The following is a 23,669-nucleotide window of genomic DNA, read 5'->3' as shown; positions in this document are numbered from 1 at the left end:
ATTATCGTCTTGCACGTTTATTTACATTAGTACTGCGGTAATTAAATTACTCAGTGTAACTGTATATTGTGTTCTCTTTGACCTGACAGGTATTTAAGGCAGAGTCGGGACAACTACTGAATTAGTTTGTGACCAATACAACAGACACTGTTTTAAGCATAAAGTCATATGCTTATAGCTGTCCAGTTACACCAAAACTTCAAGGATTTGCATGTTAATCTGAATATAACTCACCAAAGGATTAACAGCAGTGACACTGAACGGCCACTGATCTGAGCCACTGTGAAATATAGACTCAGTGTAATGTGTTACGCTGTTAGTAAGTAGAATATCTGCAGTAAGCACGTGTCTGGGTTCCGGATTAAGAGTAATCTTGCTTTGTGTGTGTTGCTCTTGCTCTGTGACATTCACATCGTTCAGTCTAGGTCGTTCAAGCCTCGTCTTTGTTTCTCTGTTTCTGAACGGTTTTGTGCTCTCTCTGTTTCTTACTTTTATTTCCCTTTCACTGTCATCACTAAAATGTTTAAAAGTTCACTGTCACCATGGCAACTGTCAGTTTCTGTGATGCTGAGACTTGCAGCTGCCTTCTATTCAGGCATCATTGTTGATTGACTGTGTGTGCGTGTGTGTGCGTATAGGGGGGTTGTGTGTGTGTGTGTGTCTTTCTCTTTTCTGTCTGCACCTCTCTTTGCGTTTCAAATCAATGCTTCTCTCATGTTTACATTTTCCTTCTGTGCTGCCGTCTGCAGAGTATACCGTAACATTCTCTGATTTCTGCAAAGTATAAACTATCATGGACTGTGTGAACTGCATCATACATTCAATATTACACTATATAGGAGCAATATCCCAGAAGAATGTGATAGTCTTGCCGCTTTATAGGTCTATATTTAGTACATTTTTTGTCAATGTGTGACTGTTCACCATTGCTATAAGGAAGATTTTTTTGCAGCAGGGATAAGATTAAGGTATTTACACATTTAATGGACAGCAGAAACCCTTACCTTTCTATAGCTGTGCTATATTTCTTCAATTCAGAAATGCCTCTACGCAACACTACTGACTAAGCTGTCTTTCATCTCCCTCCAATCCTTAGAAATGCTGTGTACTCCAAGTCAAAATTCCTGAAGAAAACAGCCTCCTTTGGTGTGCCAGACCAGACCCTATACTGTTGCTATTTATATAGCCACCATGGACCAGCCAGAGTTTAAATATAGATGCTGAGTCTGGATTCTCTTCTTCATCTGAAATGCATGAATAATTGAGAGGGAGAGGAGATGAGGTGGGATTCATTCAGGAGATGGATGGCCCAGGCATAGATTTCCTACCTACAGTACATTAGGAGTTTACTGAATGGGGCTGTGGTGCACTTTGTGCAGGCAAGCACTGTGTGAGTTTGGTAAAAGTTTGCCCCCCCAAAATGGCTTGTGTCAGACTTTTCAATGACTTCAAAGTACATCGTGTTTTAAGGGGCTGGATTCAAGACTCAAACTTTATTGTCCATTAATGCAGACAATAATGCACATTTGTCTTTCACTGGTGCCTAGAAACTTTTGATAAATAAGGAAACTAGAAAATAAATTAGGGATGCAATTAATGATTATTTTCATTGTCGCTAAATCTTTTTCATTATTTTCGTGATTAATCGATTAGTTGTTTTGTTTATAAAATGTATAAAATATATATCAGTGTTTCCCACAGCCCAAGATAACATCCTCAGATGTCTACCCCAAAATATTCCATTTCATGTGATAGAGAAGGAAAGAAATGAGAAAATATTCACATTTAAGCTTAAATCATAGAATTTTGCCAGGTTTTTACTCAAAATGATTAATTGATTATCACAATAGTTGGCAATCAGTTTAATTGTTGACAACTAATCGATTAATCATTCCAGCACTAGAATGAATAGGAGATCATAATATACAGATGCTTGCAGCATAAAATTTGTTACACATTACAACATTAAACCCAAATAATACAAACAGACAAATACATTTGTCACACACTACACATAAGTGAACACAATGGCCAATAAATATGGATACAAGGTCAAGGACAAAAAACAATTATGATGAAAATATTTAGGAGCAATGTCACTGACTGACAATGTCAGGTCCCTCTGATATTATTGAATGTTGAGGATTGCTTGAATACTCCAACCTACACATCCAATCTTATGAAAATTAAGTTACCAACAGACATATTGCCAATAAATGGAATTTACTCAGAGCTGAAACAAAGTGAAAGGGCTTGTAATGTAAGTTAATTAAATTTAATATAATTCAGTGGTCTGAAAGACACATAAATCATCACACTAATGCGACTTCCAGACTGTCTTTTGTCATACATGGGCAGATTATTTAAGCAAATGACTCTTTCTCATCATATAATATTCATAGAGACTGAACCTTCTGCACGAGTAGCTGCCTGCCAGTAGGACACATACAAGGAGGTTAGAATTGCAGTAGCCTTAAAGGGATAGTTCATATTATTTGATGCTGATGATTTGATGTATGCGGTACGCCCCTAGTTCGGAGAAGCAGCGAGGAGTACCAGCATGGAAACTAGTTTATGCTATATTTAGAATATTTTCACCACTTCACCTTCCTGTCAGACAGTGTATTCTAACAGGAAACTGCTGTTGTATGAGTCCATGGGCCAAATCAGTCATTTTACTTCACAGATTCTAGGCTATCATTCAATTTGTTAGTTTGCTTGTGTTACTGTGTGACTTTTGTGTTTGACAAGGATAGTTTTGATTCACCATAATCACACAATAACACAAACACTAACTGATTGAGACAGCAGTAGACAAGCAACTCCTGTGTTCTGCAAAGTAAAATTGTTGATTTTGCCTATAGAGTCTGACTGAGGGCGGCACGGTGGTGCGGAGTTTGCATGTTCTCTTCGTGTCCGCGTGGGTTCTCTCCAGGTTCTCTGGCTTCCTCCCACAGTCCAAAGACATGCATGCCAGGTTAATTGGAAACTCTAAACTGCTCATAGGTGTGAATGTGAGTGTGAGTGGTTGTCTGTCTCTATGTGTCAGCCCTGCGATGAACTGGCAACTTGTCCAGGCTCCAGCCCCCCGCGACCCTTCAGGAATAAGCGGTTACAGAAAATGGATGGATGGATGGAGTCTGGCTGATTTGGAGAGAGCAATTTTTGGTTTGCCTAACATTGGTTTCCCATAGGGAAAGGCTGTCTGATAGCAAGCTAAAGTGGTGGAAATATTTTGCATAGAGTGTTGACTTAAACTGATACTGATTTTTTTAGGTGGACCTTTTTTTAAGTGGCTAAAATACACTTGGCTGCTGGCCCTGTCCACAGCAGTATCTACTGTAGGTAATAACACTTACTATTGGCAGGTATCTCATACAAACCCACATAAAATAATAAGAACTATTCCTTAAATGTTAGAGAACGTCATTATTATAGGTCACCAGTTTGAATCCACCGGCCTGTACATTTGTGTTGAAAGCTGGATTGTCAGTAGGTCCAGTGAAGAAGATACAACTTCATTTTGGTGAGATGTGGGAGGTTAAAGATAAATGCTAAAGTTACATGCAGATGTGATGTAGGGTGGAGAGACTAAAGCTGAGCCACTGCAAATGTATGTGTGTGTGTGCGTGTGTTTCAAGCTATCATGCTGGGGGAAATGTGGAAGACACAGTCTCCTCCCGTCTCCATGGAAACCCCATCTCTTTCACAGGCAGAGAGGCAGAGCCCGTCTACATTCAGAATCAGGGGTGTGAATTATTCCACATTATTTAACGCTCATGTTATTACTCTCATGCTATCGACCGGTGATAATAACATCTTGATGAAGATGAAGATCAATACTCTGTGGTTATATGATGCCTGTTAATCCAATCAGATGATATGACAGCAAGTGTGTGGTGTACTGTTCAAACATCTACACCCAAAGGAGGAAGAAGCATTAGTACTCTTTTACTTTCAGGAACACAATGTTAAAAATGATGTAACCACAGTGTGATGGACCAACATTAACCGACTGAACTGATAGCGTATGAAGCATGTGAAGAAAGCAACACGGCACCTGAAATGTGAACAGAAATCTGACACAAACAAGAGAAAAACCTTGAGATAGAGCAGAGACTGGAGCAGTACAGATGGTTCAAAGCTGGGTGAGCTTTAAATAAGGTACAAATCAGGGATAGAAAGAAGGAGGGAGGGAGGGAGGGAGAGACGGAGAGAAGGAGACTCTGTCAGACTTGCTTTTCACAAGCAGGTCCACGTAGCCACCTCCTGTCGAGCTTCAAGGGGGTTGTCATGGTGACAGTGGCTGGCAGTCGAGGCTGGGAGAGCGTTGCATGGTATCCCTGTGGCCTCGGATGTGGCTCGGGGGATCATGGGAAAGCAAGTCAGCTAGTCAGGTGAACTTAGTGATCAAGAAAGACCTGGAAATGAGTACACCTTCACTAAAACCTTTTTCAATCCATGCCTATGTAAGTGTTAAGTGGAGGTTTAAGAGTATTACCTGCCGTTATTAGGTAGGTTTAATGTGTTTCCCTGGGCGAGTGCTGGCAGACGTAACCGACAGACAGGGGTGTTGGGACTCACAGGAACAGGAGCTTCCACTGCTAAAACACAGCGGTGTGTCTGTTGCTCCTGTTGCTGTTAATGAGAAAGGGGCCAGCTGGAGCACTGGGAGTCTGGGAGTTCCTGAACTGTCACTTGGGATGCCACCCAACTTAATACAGTGTGAGAATACTTGCCTGAGCTGTGCCTAACCAGCACTCATTGAACCAAATAAACAACTGAATCAATTTTAATTTAATTTTAATTTAACTCTATTAATCCCACTTGGGAAAATTCAATTTACACTCTGTTATTAGTAATCATTACACGCATGGGTTGGACCTATAGACATGCATTAGTGGAGAGATGCTGCGAGAGTGCAGTTTGGGTACTGTGGCATCTTTTGGCCAAAGGTGGATTATGAGACAATGCCCCCTCCCCCAGGTACACTAACTTTTAGCCATATTGTATGGAGTACTCAGCCCCTCTAAAGTTCTATGAATAAACTGCGATGATAAAAATGAATTTGACATGTATCATGACTGTTTCTTTCATGTGGCATCTTCAAAGTGAATGTTTTGGCTATTCCTTAAGTTTTCAGTAGGACCTTTGAGGCTCTGCTATTGACATGAATGACTAAGCCGTTCGACTATGCAACAAAAAATGCAAAGTTAATAACACCAACTTCACACACAGGCTTAGGGGCCCCCTGAGCCCTTGGGCCCCTGTAGGCCAGTTTGGTAATCCACCCATGACCTCGGCAATATTCAGGAGGTGAACTGGCACCTCTCCAGCTACCAGTCCACACTCTATAACATGGTTGTTGCTGGACTTGAACCACCACCCTTCAGTTCCTAAGCCAAGTCCCTATGGACTGAGGTACTTTATTGCTATCTCAAATACAAGAACCGAGTGCAACCTCAAACCAAGCTGACTAACCCACCATCCAGAGTGCAGAAGAGTTGAACTCATAAGCTATGAATTGCACTCTTGCTTATTTTAAAGTCTTTGTAAAGGAAAAAGGGAGTTTTTCCTCTAAACATGTGTTGGAAACATGTAAAAAGATCAAAAACTTTCTGTAAAAAAAGTTCTGGAGATGGGTAAACAGTTTCTGTGTTGACGATTTTTTTAGTTGGACCTGAAACATCTCTCCAGTAAAGCACAAAATTAAAAACATATCACCATCTCACTGGGAAAATTAATGCATGGTGAAATGTCAGCAGTCAGATGGGGCTATCAGATTTGACAATAGGCATATAGCTTCTGAAATTTGCTAAATCCAGTGTTAAACTTAGCTGTTCAGTACGTCAGGCAGACATGACGTGTAGCGCTGGGCTTTGGCTCTGCAAGTCTCCAGTTTAGCTGTTGCTAAACTAACCCATGTTTTAACTTTTGCCATTTTAGCATCTTTTACCTCACTCTCATTGACCTTGTTTCCTGCCACAGCAAATAGCAAAAAAGTCTCTGATAGACCTGCTGTCTGCAAAGACAAAGTTAGTGACTAGCTGTTGAACATAAGTGTGCATTTGTCCCTTGAGCACTTGGTGGAGACCAAAACAGAGGCGAAAGTTACATGAACATTGGACTTATATTTGAGGGATGGCAAGAAATACAACTTCAAATAAATGCCCATAGGCAACATTTTGCTAACATGTTCACAACAACTTTATATGGCATTATTACATGCTTTTGTCATCTACAGTCTGGTATTTCTGAATAGTGGAGTGTTGCTGTGAGTCACAAACCATTACTATGGACACAGTTCTGATCACAGACTCTGGAGGATGTAGTGGAGGCAATAAAATCATTTTTAAATCAATATTTTGTGTCAAATTACTGTTTTCTTTTTCGTAAGTAGCCGTGTAATAAGCAGGTGGGTGGGTAATTCAAGACCCTTCTGCTTGGTGTATGGGTTCTGCATCATCCTGTCAGGATTTATTTCACAATAATGACCTACTCACTATAATGATCCCTCACATAATACGCCAGTGTTGCATTTCCAGGTATTTGCTCTCCCCAGGTAGCCAAAAAAAATCTATTAATGCTGCTTTAAAATGGAGCTCAGTAGTTTCATAGACAGTTTTTATTTTGTTTTTATTAGCTGATGGCTCATTGACCACTAATTTCCTTCAGTTCTGTGCTCACATTCACGTCAGTAATTTAATGGTTAAAGTCTATATAAAAAGTGCAAAGTTCAAGGTTCTGTCCTTGTTGCATGAGCACTGGGCGGACAGATAAATGGACCCGACCCTGACAAAACCAATGTAGCACAAAGAATATTAATCACAGCTGCTGGGACACAGCCAACATAAAACCAGGCCATCGTATCTGGATGGGAATTGGTGGCAGAACAAACAGAGTACGGGTTAAGTAAGAAGCCCAGGAATAATTTGTAAATGAATGTGTTTTTCTTCTTCTTAAGCCCCAAGTGTACTTGTCTCTTGAGAGCTGAAATTGTTCAGCAGAGGAGCTAATAGTCTTTGTGTAATGACTGTCATTCTGCCCTTCTTATATGAGATAATTTATGTACCATATGTGGAGAATGTCAAAGGGTGACGTGTTTCTGTGGATTTTGAGGGCATCATTCACACCAGTTCTGTCCTGGGTATCTTTTCAAACGGGCTAATGAGGGCTGGTGTCACCTTGTCCTAGAAGATGGGGGTCTGCGCGGACTTATTGTGTCTGCTGAGCCACATGACAATGTGCCATGAGAGACACAAACCAGTGTGATCTGGCTTTGTTTAGAGTCACAGTGGGATTTCCTGTCAATCTGCTCTCCCTCTCTTTCTCCATCTCTTGCACACATGTTGTCTTTTCCTCTCCTCTAGATATAAATATCTCATCCCTTCATCTTTTCTTCCCTTTAGTAGGCCACTAAGGAGCATTTGCTGGGAGTCACTCTCATTTTTTGTCCATGTAATCTAGTTGCAATAATGGAGTATTCATCACAGTGAACTTTGTGACATAAAGGATGTAATTTAAGGTGTGGTCACATTAACATCTTTTTTGTTACGTGTGTGTTGGGGTCCACTGAGAGTCTATAAATAGTCTGTAATTGTGTTGGTGCCATTACCATCATATCTGATGCTCCATTCAGCCTTTTCCTAGACATGTGCATGTTTGTGGTCTCCTTTATCTGCACTGAAAGGTTTATCTCGGATTTACAGTGCAATAGTTTGATGAAATTAGCGCCCACTGACATTAAACAACACAAGACAGACAAAAAAGACACGCGAAACAGTGTGACAGAGAGCACAGTGCATAGAGGCAGGGTCAACAGGGACATAGGCCAGTGGGAAATGTGCAGGGTTGCCTAGTGGAACTTGACCTCATAACCATACTGTTACACAGTACCATCATTAGTGGCCTTTTTATAGCTTCTCAATCCCATTACCTCTGCCCTTTTTTGGTCCCACTCTTCTGTAGACACAATCTTCTGCAGAATTAAGTTTTCAGATTTGTTAGCATCATGTGTCGATCCTTTTTCTGACTCATAACAGTTCTGTTCATGTCTGGTAATAATAATAATAATAATAACAACAACAACAACAACAATAATAATAATAATAATAATAATAATAATAATAATAATAATAATAATAATAATAATAATAATAGCTATATTTATATTTATATAGTGTTTTTAGTCAGTCATAAAGTGCTTTGCAGGGATTTACAGGGATTTACTGGCAGAATATGGCAGAAATATAATATTGAAGTGAGTTTTTGTTATTGTCTAATCACCTGAAAATAGGAATTGTTGTGAGGGTGCAGGTCCTTTACAATGGAAGGGCCTTTCACTTTTGTCACAATTTTGCCGCCACTGTAGTTTCTCTTTTTTGGAAAAGGGAGGGTGAGGCAAAGTATTTGCAATCTGCAAGCTCCTTCCTATATGCCACTAAATTCTACACACTGGTCCTAAGGACAATAAACAAACAGTTAATAAAATATAATCTAACCATGATAAAATGAATGCATGAATTACTGTTCTCGTCACTGTTACCAGATTTTCAAACATTTCCTTTGTTGGAAAAAAAGAAACATTGGACAAAAGAATTAAAGGGATAGATGGATTATTTGATTACTGATATGGGGTTGTATGATGTAGTTGTTGATAGTCAGCATATAACCTATAGTAGATGGCGTTCAGCATCCTCCAGTTTGGAGAAACAGCTCGGTTGTAGGAAGCTTAGTAATGTGCTGCTGTACACAGGGTCAACAGTAAAACATACCTTAACCACCTAAAAAAGGTGTTCACTGCTTTACCTTGCTCTTAGATAGCCTTTTCTGACAGGAAATCACCATTCCCTAAGCCAGATATCGCTTTCTTCAAATTACACAGCCCCCGTTGGCAAAATCTGTAATTTTACCTTTTTCCTGTACCTTTTACAGAACTAGTGTTGCCTCAGTCAGTTTGTTTGTGTTTTTCCATGGCCTCATATTAACTTTGTAAAAAAATATATATATAAAAAAATAAAAACATAATAAAAATAAAAATCCCTTTAACAGGATCATAATTTTCAATTCCTGACTGTGCTTGCTGCTCCCTCTCTATCCATTCAGGTTTTTGCTGCACTTGTCAGCTCCACCTTCACTCTGGGCCCAGCACCTCTCCGCTCCTGAAGTGTTTGATTCAAATAGATTTTCTCCAGGGCAGCAGGAGAGGAGCACCGAGGGAGGAAAATAAACAGATAGGGTCATTATTCATGTCTGCCGTGACGCTATGGCAACAGTGTCCTCCTGCTCTGATTGGACGTAGATAAGGTTGCCTCTTTAACCATCACTTTTACTCTTGGGAGTGGACTCTGAATTATTAGGCCGTTGTCAAGGCCCGTGCTGTCAATCACCTTCTAACAACCATTGCTATTGCCCTATTTCGGCTGCGGTGTTTTAATTTCCTCTGGACAATATGGAGGGAAACCCTGCATCAGGTGCTCTGCACTGGCCTTTGGTCTGTTTGTTTTTACAAATGACTGTGTGTGTGTGTAAAAGACAGATCCATATCACAGATGAGGTTTTAATCAAGCCTAACAAAAGGAGGAGTTTTTTTTATTTTGCATTGTTTTATAACTCAAGTTCTAATTAAATCACACTGAAATAATTAATTTCATACTGTGAATACTGAATATATTGTATGCCTACACAGTACTGTGGTCTAAGCTGCATCCATTTTGAAAGAAAATATTTAACTATTCTGTGATTTATTCCAACATATAACATCCTAACCTCATTCGTGTGGGCTATTGGCAAAACAGGCTCCGTGTTCCAGCTACAACCTCCTACTCATCCTCAAAGTTGTGCTGTTTGGTACTGTGTCAGGATTTCTTGGAGTCATTCAGGGTTAATATAACAAGCGCAGACTATAGTTCATGAAGTAATCCTGTCCTTGGTCCACTAAAGGAACAGCTCTATAGTCGGTTTTGAAGCCTCCCACACAGGTGTATTCAGAATGGATTATGGAAGCACAGTACAATGGCATTGCCAGACTAAAACTGTATTTCCACTCCAGGAACTCATGATATTATTTTATTCCCCCACAAGCCCCTGCTCCGGGGAGACAGTACTTTTTAAAAGTACGGGAACTTTGAGGGTGGAGCTTGCAGCGCTGAACATTCTGATTGGTTGAGTATTTGCAGCATTTTATCTCAGCCACCATTTCTTAAAATCTGCTGTTACAAACCAGCTTTTTTTTTTTATTTTCATTGTGTTTTGACAGATCAACAAGGAGTGGCAGAAGAAAGCAGATGACAGATGGACTGACAACCAAGTGTAGGCCTTTATTGGGCATTTAGACTGAGGATGAAATCCAGGATGACAGTTTTATCAGAGATTTGTGAGACTGGTGCATTGCCCTTGAAACCTGTGATGTGTGACTTTTCAAATCTGGGCTCGTGACGCTGTCTGTCAGTCCCTGTATCAAACCTGTACCCTTTTACATATATGGTTGTGATTGGCCTCAAGAGATCCAACACAGGTGGAGAATTTTTGAAGGGTGGCCAGACAGCAAGCAGCTTGCAGATTTGTCTGCTTCCCAGGCTAGAAGCAGTTACACAAAATTTAAAGTTGCATGGCCAGTAATCAAAATATGTGATGCTTTGTTGTGTAACACTTGTGCAGAGGCATTAAAATGATTGTAAACATGAACATCAGAGCATATGTCAATTTATGATAAATATGCATAATTTGCACTGCTGGATTATGCTCCTTCCTTGAATCATCATCACTCAGGTCAGGCAGGAGTGCTGCTCTTATACCTCAGCAATAAGATCAAGAGAGAGCTGTGAATTTGTGCTGCTCATCCCCATGTTTGAGGAAAGCGGATATTGGAACCTCTTTTTAAAACTGTAATGAAATAAACCCTTAAAGAGAAAACTGCTTAAATTTAGGATTTGCATATTTTTTATACACACTCCCTAAACAAATCTCCAAATGTCTACAGAATCAAATCATTTACCCAAATAATATTACAGACAATTAAATCAAATTGGAAAAAAAAATAATACTTTGTCACTTTTTTTAGTGGATAATCCAAAAAAAGATAGATAATCCAGCAGTTTTCATAGATTGAACACAAGCTCAATGAAAACTCTTGCAGTAAGAGCACTTACCAGGTCTGTGGATGATGTGGAGTGACTGTAAAGTTTCATGTTTCAACCCAGTTACTGTCACAGGCTGGATAGCAGTGCAACTTTTCCTCCAATATTTCTCACTGTGTTATATACACTAGGTGTAGTCAGTTATTCAGATCAAACAAGCTCAAGCTACAAGAATAATATACTTCAAAGTGAAGACAGTGATGTTTTTGTTTACACTATGAATGATGGTTGAGAAGGGAGCTGTCAAACGGTGCTGTGAGAGGTGTAGTCTATCACTGCGTACTTGCTTGTTAGCATGATTGGTGGAGTGTGAGTTGGGTACCGTGTGTGTGTGTGTCAGGATGCTGTATTCTGACAGACTTCCCAGTCCTCTGTACTGTGTAATGTGAATCAAGCATCATATAGTTCTAGTGCAGTGGATTCTGGGGATATTCTGCTCCGATGTGACTATTGCATGTTCAGTTTTTTTGTCATGGTGGTGTCACAGCAGGGGGTGCAAGTGACGGGCTGTGATAGGCTTCTCCCCTCTAAATATAGAGCGACCATTAAAGGGTGAAACCTGTGTGAAATAGCACAAGGTGGAAGTGTTATAACCCTAGTTCCCTGAACACAGATGGAGCCCTGAAGTCTTTTCACTTTGCCATTTTATCATCACTGATTTGGTGGATACGGTCAGCACTGCCTTGACATATTAGGCATGACTGATTATCTAAACAACTTATTGCAAAATAAGGTGCTGAGGAAAGTGTTCAAGAACCTATTCAAGGACTCTTTCTGTAATCATAATATTAATGACCTGTTTTCATTTACTATCAAGTCTCTGCTGACTATACTTGTTCTTGAGGTTTTTAGGCCAATGTTATTTTGCTCATTCTAAATCTAAGAGGTTTTCTGTAGCCATGCTAGCAGCATTTTTAAGCACTTTCTTATGAAAACATTCCTTAATGTTAGCTATTCTGTAGAAAGATAGTTGATTGTTGAGTCTCATTCCCAGGTCTTCAACTACTTACATTTTGAAAATGTGACTCAATAATCAACTATCTTACGGACCTGAAAACAGAGCAAAGAGGAGCAGCAGAGGTCTAGTTTTCTCTCAGACCACTTGAATTAGATTATACTTAGAAGTTATATTGGAACTTCAGCCCAGTGATGTCAAAGATAAACTGCCCACAACAGCTTTAAAGTTTATTTTCTTTATTTAAATTGAGTTTTTTCTGTTTGTTTATGAAATATATGACAATTGTAAGAAGAAGATTTTCAACAAGCCACATACACTGTATTCTGTGATGCTTTTGTTTATTGATTGCCTAACATTATTTTCCACTCAAGCAAACTCACTCATGTGTATAAGCTTGATAGAGTCATGAATAAATAAATGCTCCAAGTCAATCCAAACCCATTAGCTCTTAGCCAATCACACATTTAGTCAGACATTTAGGCCCACTGAAGGTTTCTTTAGACTGTAAGATTATTGGAACTCACTGACAGTCAGTACTTTCATACTGTAATCAAAATGTTTTAATTACACTGGAAGTGCATTGTGGACTATGACTGTCTAATCAGAATAAGGAATGATATCTGATTTTATCTGATCTTATGCAGTCCTTACTAACGTTACTTTTATAAATGTGTCTTTCAGATCCTGGCCATCATCTCCATCCTCTTCATTGTGCTATCTACCATTGCCTTGTCTCTGAACACCCTTCCAGAGCTGCAGGACACAGATGAGTTTGGCCAGTCATCAGACAACCCACAACTGGCCCACGTGGAAGCTGTATGTATTGCCTGGTTTACCATGGAGTACCTGCTTCGCTTCCTCTCCTCCCCAAACAAGTGGAAGTTCTTTAAGGGTCCTCTGAATGTCATTGACCTGTTGGCTATCTTACCCTACTATGTCACCATCTTCCTGACGGAATCCAACAAGAGTGTGCTGCAATTTCAGAACGTCCGTCGCGTGGTTCAGATTTTCCGAATCATGCGTATCTTGCGTATTCTGAAGCTGGCTCGTCACTCTACAGGTCTTCAGTCTCTGGGCTTCACTCTAAGGAGGAGTTACAATGAGTTGGGCCTGCTCATCCTTTTTCTTGCCATGGGTATCATGATCTTCTCCAGTCTGGTGTTCTTTGCTGAGAAGGATGAGGAGGATACAAAGTTCAAAAGCATTCCAGCTTCTTTCTGGTGGGCTACTATTACTATGACCACAGTGGGCTATGGAGATATCTACCCAAAAACTCTACTGGGAAAGATAGTAGGGGGTTTATGCTGTATAGCTGGAGTACTAGTGATTGCCCTACCTATCCCCATTATTGTAAATAACTTCTCTGAATTCTACAAGGAGCAGAAGAGGCAGGAAAAAGCACTTAAACGAAGGGAGGCCCTCGAGAGGGCAAAGAGAAATGGTAGCATTGTCTCCATGAACTTGAAAGAGGCATTTGCTCGCAGTGCAGAATTAATGGATGTGGTGATAGAGAAGAGTGAGAGGCCTCATGACAACCACCTCTCTCCAAGCCGTTGGAAATGGACGCCCAAGAGAGCAGCTTCAGAAACAAGCTCAAACCGTTCCTTCAATGCCCAGGAGTTAGGCTCTCCCAACAAGGCCCGAGCCAACAGCCCCCAGAGGCTAAATGTCCAGAAGCTAGAGGAGATGTACAACCAGATGGCCAAGACCCAATCCCAGCCAAACCTCAATGCTAAAGACAGGGGCTCCAGAGCTGGCAAACAGAGGGATGAGATAGAGCTGGGGGCCATCCAAGATCATGGGCCACCCGTGCTAGGAACCAGAGAAGGAGTAGGGGACATGAAAAGCTTGTCCAGCATTGACAGCTACATCAGTTGTGCTACAGACTTCCAGGAGAATCCACGCTTCCCCCATAGTCCAGCATTGGACCTTGGTCTTCAAGAAAGCAACAGGTTCTCCCACAGTCCAGCTACAGCTCTGTCCCAGCAAGGCAGTGCAAAAACAGGCCAGCAAACCATTGGGGAGCGTGAGCCCATGCTGACTCCTGTGTCGGTCACAAAGCCCTCATACTCAGAGAATGCACGGAAATTCTTCTTCTCTGGCACCTCCTCGAAAAGCCTTATTTCCAAAGGAGGCTGTCGCAGCGAGGGGGAGTCAGGCCCGTCCCCGCCCTCAGACAGCTCTGTCCTGTCAGATCACTCTCTGTTAAGCCCTGAGGTTTCCATCTACACCACTGCCAGCAGCAGAACCCCACCCAAGTCCCCAGAGAGCACTGCCCTGGCCCCAACTGTCTTCACCTTCCATGACTCCTCCATCAGCAAATACATAGATGCTGATACAGATGATGATGAGCACCTCCGCGATGTCTCTGACGCCAGTCCCTCAGAGCGTCTTTTGGCTGGTTCAAGCCCAAAACGCAACATCAACATCAATTACCAGAAAGGCAACAACCATTTAGAAGCAGCCCAGAAAATGCTGGGCCAGAACTGTCTGTTCCCCATTGAAGGGATTCGTGGGGTAACTCATGAGAATCACGTAGGACCTGAGATGGCACGTAGACCAAAGGTTGAGCGGGGGCGTCAAAATACTTTGGATAAAAGCCTCTGAGGTAGAAATGCAGCAGAAATAAACAGGAAGCTGGGGCCAGAGTGTTTGCGATGCACTAAGCAGACAGACTAAAAACACTCCAAAGCCAGAGACAAAGGAAGAGGGAGAGACAAAGGGGTCTCGCTGAAACATTTCAAATGACAAATTACCTGAGCATGCCACTGGGCATTAAGCTCAGGGTGAACACATGTGGTGAATACTCTGGGAGAAAAACACTTCTAAATTGGAGAATGTCACTGCCCCTCCTTCAACTCATTCCTATTAGCGGTATTACACACCTACAAAACAAACAAGCACTCCCAGGTAGCCGACTGGTCTGTGCAGAGATCCCTGTGGAAGGAGAGTCATTAACAGAGAGGTTATAACTGGTCTAACCCAACTGAATGATGGTTTGCGCTGCAGGGGGGTTATCTCTGTATTGTCCAGGAAAGAAAATCCCAGCTGCCCACTATCCCATTACTGAGTCCCAGTTCATTTTGTAGTCTTGGAGATACAGGAGAGGACCTAGAAGCCTATAAGCTACTTACTTGTGCCCTCCATTCCCAAAACTGGCCTTAGTCATTTACATTTGTAGGAGTGTGCATGTCTGCATATGTGTGGATGTGTGTGAGTGAGTGTGAATGCTAGTGGGTGATCTAATGGTAATTCATGTAAACACACTCTTGAGATTGTCTTACCTGATTTATTTTTATATAGATAAGAGAAAGTTCCTTATAGAAATATGTGATTTGCTCGTCTGCTGTGTCATAATCATATGTGAAGAGTAGCCCTGTATAAGGTTCATTGTCTTGGCACAGAGGCTGCAGTTTATCAGAGCCCATCATCCATTATAATGAGCACTCTTTATTTAATGAACAGTATTTTGCGATGTTCCCCTATGTTAATCATGTCATGGTGAGAATGGGTGATACTTTCAGATCTTGACCAGTGAATATTGTCTTATTAGCACATCAGTATCATTTTTAAAAGATGGTAGTGGACCAAGAATTTTTAATATGGGCTAACATAACAGCCAGAAATAATAAGCTTGCTGCATAAAGCGCACATCTATGAAGCATGCATGTGCCCAACCAGTCAACATACAATAACTTTTAAAAATTAAACATATGAAAATAGTTTTTTGTTTATAGCATAGATACTGACATTAAAGGTAACACTTTATAATAACCATCATTATGAAATGGTAAATTGAAGATTAAATAAACTTAATACTTATTTTGTTATATTACAGTTAACAAATATTCAAATATTTTTTAGATATACCTGATTAACCATTTATTACACAATTTAAAAGTTTTATAAAATGTCAACTGCAACTTTACAATAACCGTCCCATGTTTATTCGTCTGACTCACCAGACGTACACTGCGGGCATAAACCTGCCATTTGTCGCTTGTTTCAGTTGGCATCTGCTATTTGAGTTTTCAGAGTCCCTGGGAAATTACAATACTTTCCGAACTCGCAAACTATATGCTAAAAATGGAAAATTAGCCCCTAGGTCACTAATGGCTGTCCTCCTGACGTGCAAATCAAGTTCCCCCCCAACACTGTTTTGCAGGGACACAGTCACTGCATCCTGGGCTTAGCTCTGCCCAACATGACTATAATTGGTTTAGAGAAATGCAAACAAGCCAGAGAGTTTTTTGCCCTTATGGCAAATTGATTGTATGTGGAGCCAGAATGCTGGGCGCCATGGAGAGAGGTCTGGCTGGCAAGGCTAAATGTTTATAAGCAACATATTCTCACTCCCAACATGTCAAATATGGCAGCTTGGTCAGTCACCCTACAATTCAACTATGACACTGTAGGCAGCCGTTTAGTGGAAGTTTTGCACATGTTAGTCAAGTTAGCAATAATAAGTATGCAACTTCCAGGAAGATTTTCAAAATAGAGGCACAAAAACGGCTTGAATAAGCTAAGGAAAAGACCAGCTTTGGGTTTAAAGAAGTATGTTAATTACATAAGTTTATGTATGTAATTTAAAGAACATAAGTTACATATACATACATACACATAGGTAAGATATTAAAAATATTAGTTGCAACTTTACAATAGCCATCCAAATAATGTTTGTAGATGTTTTACAAAATAATTATTAACCATTAACAAAGCTTTACAAATATTTGGTCCATCTCTCAAAGTATTGATGTCTTAAAGGTTTACACAGCATTTGGTAATCTTTAATAAAAAGTAAATATTGTATATAAAAATTTTATAATGTGTGCAACAAACTGTTTACTAAAGTTTACAAAAGGTTTAGTTTCATGAATTTAGTGTGATGGAATTGTGATCATCTCTCATCAGCTATGATACAATATATAATTTATCTATTAATTATTTTATATTACTCAAACTAGTAGTAAAATAACATACATATATTATAGCATCACTAATACTTAGTTAACTATTATCATTTCAACGTTTGTCAAGACTGAAATAGCTATTAACTTAAGTTTAATTAACTATCAATTTACCATTTATTAATCATGGTTATTACAAAGTGTTACCTATTTCGGTAACAGATGTTCAGCATGCATTGGCCTTCCTTTGACCAACACAAAAGCAGCCAAAGAACTCACATTCTCAGATAATGGAATATGCATGTATTTGATACTCAAAGAGGGGAGGGAGTTCTCCATCCCTACTTTGTTCCTTAAATCATCAGAATAAACCGTAACAGCACTGAATATACACAGCCGGATTATTAACTTAACCGTAAGTCAGTTGTAAACCTGATAAAACCCATGCATGAGCACACACACCCACTGAAGATACGTGCAGGTATGGAAGACAATCTCCAGGATAGATAGATACATTTGTTTCCATGGTGACGGCAGCTGTCCTCAAAGGCTGGCAGCAGCTCAGCAACGGTTTCTTAATTGGGGCGGGAATGTCTGGCTGCATGTAACGTATGTTCAACACATCTATACAAACAAGCACACATACATACACAGGCATGTTCCCATAAATTGACAGGTGTGCACAGTAATCACATGTTAGCAGAGTCAATTCTCACTGTGCATATTTATAGGTTCTGTGTAAAAGCAACATTACGATGTTAAGGACCTTGTACATTGTTGTTTATGTCTAAAATCTCTGTAGCATCCCAGAAAAACTACACTTCCCCATAACATATTCTCTATTATCTGTTTATATTGCCACATAGCAGAGAGAAACAGTCATACATAAGACACACAATAAGTGACACCATTTAAACAACATAAGCTGTCCAGAGAGAAACATAATAGAAATGGTAAAATAGGGTAGGCTGGGGATGGTTGCAACAAGTCTTATTCCTCTGATCAGACATGTGCTATAGTGATGACACTTATACTGTATATGCTCATGACCCACTCCTGAAGTTTTTTTTAAAAGAATTTATCAAAACTTAGTTAGTTTGAATCCTTGTTTTGTTGATTTTTAAGTGACATGATGTTCTGTCACTGCTGATAGGATGGGGGTGGTTGCAATACATTGTTTCAACTGTCCCCTACCTAAGCAGCCATGTCAAAACAGACCAAACAGCAGTATTGTGTTGCACACTGAAAAATAGAGAGATGAATAGCATCTGTAACATCTACACATTGACTCAAGGCAGGCCTACGTTCTACACATAAACAACCAAAAGTCAGCAACACTTTTTTTTTTTTTTTTTTTTTAAAGATAAATAAATAATACCACAATATTATTTTACAACAATACATATTTTCAGAATATTATGCTTATTGAGACAAAAATAAAACTGAATTAGTGAATGCATTTTTAATATGCTGCACCTGTCCCCGGATCATGTTGCAGCTGTCCCTAGGGTTGGGGTCAGTTGCAACATGTGACTCCTGCCTTTCATATAAATATGGTGAATGATATGTCACATGTAATCATCTTTAAATAGTATGGGTAATTAACAGACAAGTGTAAGTTCAATATATAAAGATTTGGTTGGTCTAGTCAAAATAGTCTCAGAGTAACTGAGAGAAATGTAAGAAATGTTGCAACCATGACCAGTCTCCCCTAGTACATCCATATATGTCATGCTACAAAACATGAACAGGTTTAATATAAAGAGTTAATAACTTGCCATTCACTGATCCTTTCTTAACTTCTTGAAATCTAATTTAAAATGTGAACGTAAAACATTTTTCTAACACCTTTAAAATTTTCAAGTACAGGTATGTCTTATGTCATCACAACTTTCTCAGACTGTAGTGAGATGAGTGAAGAAGAACCTCACTGCCAACTGTAAAATTCTCAAACAAAACGGACCAAACTGTAAAGCCAATATATTGGTAAGCTGCAAATAAAAGCGGTTGTTAAGAATGTAGGCATTTTATCCAAAAGTCAACAGAAGGTGATTTACATAAAAATTTTTAGTGTTGTGGTTGAGAGCCTAATCACAAACCCTGATTTCATTTCCTGTTTTAATCACAGTCGAACCATTTCATATTGCTCTCCCATAGTGAGAGGAGCAGAGGTGTGAAAGGAATAGCAATGACTGTGAGAGGCAGCGGGAACCGTGTGTGTGTGTGTGTGTGTGTGTGTGTGTGTGTGTGTGTGTGTGTGTGTGTGTGTGTGTGTGTGTGTATGACTGCTGTAAAGCCAGGGCATTAGAGCAGTGTGACTGCAGCTTAATGGAGAAGAATGAACTGTTTCCGATATGAATGTACGCATGTCGGGGGAATCCTGCTTTTGTTTGCTACGTATTCTATTTGTAGTGCTGATTCTAACATGCAGCACAACATGCACAGATTGTAATGCCAAGAGAACTCTAATCATATGAGAAATTAAGATTACTTTAGCATGCAATTAATCTTTGAAATGCGGCTTCATTTATAGCAATGAAGAGAGGGATGGGAGGAGGATTTAATGGATCTTATTTGGCACACATCATATAATTAGGCAAGGATGGATGGTTTGAGCTGGTGATGAATTAATTTTATGCAGCATCATAGTGTCAACTCCCAAGTACATACAATATGTATCAATACATTCCTTTTGTTGTGTATTTAAGTGAAATGTCTAATGATTGTCCTTTGTTGCTCATAAATTAAATTATCTGGCAATATTTAAAAAAAAAATCACACTCAAAAGAATTTTAAAACATAAAATTAGGTATCATCTGCAAAAAGATATTCCCAGATGAATAATTTTACTTTTAAAAAGAGAAAATGCCCTACAGCATAATAATTGACCTTTTTGATTCAAAAATTTTAAAAAGCTTCTGCTCATTTCTAGCTGATGATCATGGACTTTGTTGGCTAAAATGATGTCTCTTGTTAGCAAATTTTGTGAGTGTAGCTAGCTGATGTAAGCTAATGCTACTGTCCTTGAGTCAGCTGAGAAGTCTGTCCCCAGCTGACTTTTTTACGTTTCAGTCAGACTCAAATTAAAACAAGATCCTTGTAAAATGGTCTCAAACATGTAAAGTTACTTAATGGCTATGTACATGACATTAATGCTAAATGTACAATTTAGCATTGACCAGATGGTGAAATACAACACATTTGCTAGACAACAGAAAAGGAAGCATAAGGATCACATTAAATGCAATGGAGAGGCGGTCACCTAGCCAGACCAACCAGGTTGCGACTGTCCAGAAAGAGAGCTGGGATAAGAGCAAAGCTAACTCCACTAAGACAGAGAGACAGAGAGAGATGTGTCAGTGCTGGTCCACTTTGATTCTGCACCAGTCCACATCCTCTACCTCAAACCCCCCACATAACAAATCCCAATTTAACCCTTGGTGGAAATAAGCCGTGAGTTTAGCAAATGCAGTGGTATCAACGCAAATTTGGCTGGAAGTTACTGCAAGTAGTAAGTTAGTTAGCAGGACATGCTAACATTTGCAGCTTACATTAGAGCAGATAAAGACAAAATTTAATCAATTTCTCACACTTTTGCTCTTGTGTTTTAGGTTTTTAAAAGACTACCAAAAAAAGACACGACCCTCCAAACTTTTGAGATACGTATTGCTCTTCTTAGAGCCCCGCGCACTCTACGTGGAGAGACTTGCAGTGCCTAGTTAGGGTTGCTAATCTATGATTAAACTGTTCGAGAAGCTTAGCAAAGGGTTTGTTGGTTGCAGATATTTAACATTTTCCAGATTTCCTCTGGTGATGTTCAGATTGAATTCTTTTTAAATGGCTGCTCCTTTGGTTATATTCACACATTAATGAATTCTTGACCCAACACACTTGTATAATTCTTTATATTACATTATAAGATGGAAGTTTCACAGATTGTATTATACAATGAAATCACTGTAAACATGCAAGCTGTCCATTACATTTTATTGTTTTATGAATCTCAACGAGAGAAACATTTGGTTCATAGACCACCAGTTGTATGTTTGTTCCTGATTAACTTTTCATTGCATATTTATCTTTATCTTATGAAAAGTCAAGGCCAATGTATGCCAAACATTTCAACATCTTTTATCCTGTTACATCTAAATATCCATGGAGATTTCAGAATGATTTCTTAAGTTATGAAGAAACGAATTCTAATCAGACATGTCTTTCTGCGTGTACTGCATTATTTAAAAGAACTGGATAATTTTCAACACTACAATAAAGGGCATTCAGCTCACACAACCTTTCATGAAGCATCATGTGAGCTTCTGTCCCTTCATTTAGGTTTTCTAAGGTAGTCAGGGACCATTTTTCACTAAAATATCTCTCAACAATGATGACAATCAATATTCAACGAACAGGCAGCAAGCACTATTATAGAGAAATGAGATTTATTATGGGCAAATATCACACAAATGCACACTCATGTGCATAGGCACGCTCACAAACGTTCACAAAAGTATTGAAATCCTGATACTAGTATTGGTACTCTTCAGCTTTTAGACAAGGTAGTGCAAAGAAACATCAAGCATGGTGTTGTGATTTGATACCTAGACTGTGATACTGTGACATGATACCACAATAATACAAAAACAACTAAACAAACATTTATTTTTACAAGTCATGCTTGTTTTTATTTTATTTTTTGGGCACGTTACTCCCCTCCATCTCCAAGGGAGCCCTTCAAATTAATGAAACCTAATAGTATAAAAGAGCTTTTCATTTTGCTGAGATCCCTGTGGAGAAATTCTGATGTGAATCAAAGGACTAAACCATCATGCTTTATGAAGAAAACACACTCAAGTGACGTGTTTTATTTCTCATTTATTGATACAAATTAAGATGAAGAGCACACTTTTCTCAAACTTTTCCATAGCAAGACTCCCCATTGTACAGTAAATGCATTTAGTTGAAACCTAAAATAGAATTTGGTTGTTGCGCTAGCTGCTAAATTTATCTGTAAGAGGTTCACGTCTTTTTCATTTTTGTTTGAACCCTCATGGGACTCTTTTCAAGGACATGTGGTAGATTCCAAATACCCAGTGAGAACCACTGCTTTAGCAAGTAGCCCATATCCACATACTCTGAATCTAACACTGTATTATTACAGGGTTGGGGTCGATTCAGGATGCCTTGATGGAGTAAAACACACATCACACATGACACTCGAAAAGGAACCAGTATTATAGCATGAGACAAATTAAAACCTACTACAAAATTTAAAACATAAACTCTATTTTTTCTACGTTTTCAGCTCTCAGTGGAATTGACCCCAACCTTGCCTAAGCCATCAGTCTTTGTAAAGTACACTGTTTCCAGGGAATTGAAAAAAAAAAAAGATATTTGAACGACCTTAGCCAGCTCTTATACAATGTTGTTTGTAGGTCCCGAGGCTGTCTGTTTTGTAAAAAAAGAAAACAACAAATTTTTACCTGTTGACTTTCTATGCTGTTGTTTCTGTATAAATGTTCTATTGTTCAGTGCATGTTGTAACTTTGGCGTTGTGACTGGTTGTGATTCACACAGAGCCAGTACTTCTTGTCATGTAAAAAAAAGTGTCTCAATGTCCCAAGATATTTCTATTTCTTAAGAAAAACAACATTTCCCTTGGATGACTTAAAATGAAATAAATCAGATCACTTTACATTTTGATTAGGGGTTGCTGACTTTTATTTAATTATTTATTTGTAGTTTATGATGCAAACTAAAACAGGAATGTGTGTTATTGAGGTTTGTGCTGTGCAGTTAAAAGGTACTTCATTTACTTCTGAAGAACCCTTTTTAGAAAAAAAACTGAAATCCTTAAAGAGCTCTTGTGTCAGGGGTTCTTTGTACCATAATAGAAAAGGGTTCTTGGTAGGTAAAATCCTTGTAAGATAAAAGGGTTCTCAGTAGAACCCCTCAGCTGGGTTCTAGATAAAAAAAAAAACCTATAGAAACAAAAAAGGGTGGGGATGACCGTTCAGAATATGAAAAGATTCTCACAAAAAAAACCCCTTGGTGGGTTCTTGTTAGCACCCTTAGAAGGTGGAAAGATTCTGGACAGAACCCACAGAGAGGGTTCTGGGTGGAACCACTACACCATAGAAGGTTTCTCTTTTAGAATATCTCTGGAGGTTCTGGGTGATACATTTCACAGATGGTTCTAGATATAATCCTTTCTGTTGGGTTCTAGGTAGATCTCTCTGAAAGGGCTCCAAATGAAACCTTTATAAAAGGTTCTACCAAGAACCAAGAAGGGTTCAAGCCAAAGAACCCTATATGGTTCTAGTTAGCACCCTTATTTCTAGGGGTGTAAATTTATTATGTTCAGGCTTAGAAGTAGGAATTTTCATTGACTACTTTACATGCACAAAATATTCCAGTTTTTGCTTTTATTCTGAAAAGACAATAATCCTACTAAGCTGTTTGCAGAGCTAATTAAAAGGAATATTCCACTAATATGATTGTTTACATTGTACATTGACATGTGCACCCTAGATGCACGTCCTACAACATACCCAAAAACCTGCTGATATCAAAATCTTTCCGAATTTTTTAAAGGAGCTGCATTTCTTCTTCCAGCCTGACATATGGGCTTTTCTTTTGTGCATGCATCTCTACTCCAGTCTTGCCAAC

General features: G+C 39.2%; 1 protein-coding gene across 1 annotated transcript in view; it reads left to right on the top strand.

Moving 5' to 3' along the window:
* Positions 1 to 15,776, top strand: part of kcnb1 (potassium voltage-gated channel, Shab-related subfamily, member 1) — a 40,712-nt gene extending 24,936 nt beyond the window's left edge. The window contains exon 2 of the mRNA XM_084745203.1: positions 12,778 to 15,776. Coding sequence (XP_084601329.1) covers positions 12,778 to 14,703 — 1,926 coding nt within the window. The 3' untranslated portion in view covers positions 14,704 to 15,776. The remainder of the gene's footprint in view (positions 1 to 12,777) is intronic.
* The last annotated feature ends 7,893 nt before the right edge of the window (positions 15,777 to 23,669 follow it).

This window comes from Lutjanus erythropterus, chromosome 2, assembly GCF_056507025.1.
Source record: "Lutjanus erythropterus isolate fLutEry1 chromosome 2, fLutEry1.hap2, whole genome shotgun sequence".
NCBI lineage: Eukaryota > Metazoa > Chordata > Actinopteri > Lutjaniformes > Lutjanidae > Lutjanus > Lutjanus erythropterus.
The sequence above is the reverse complement of the archived record's forward strand: the minus strand, read 5'-3'. Positions and strand labels throughout refer to the sequence as shown.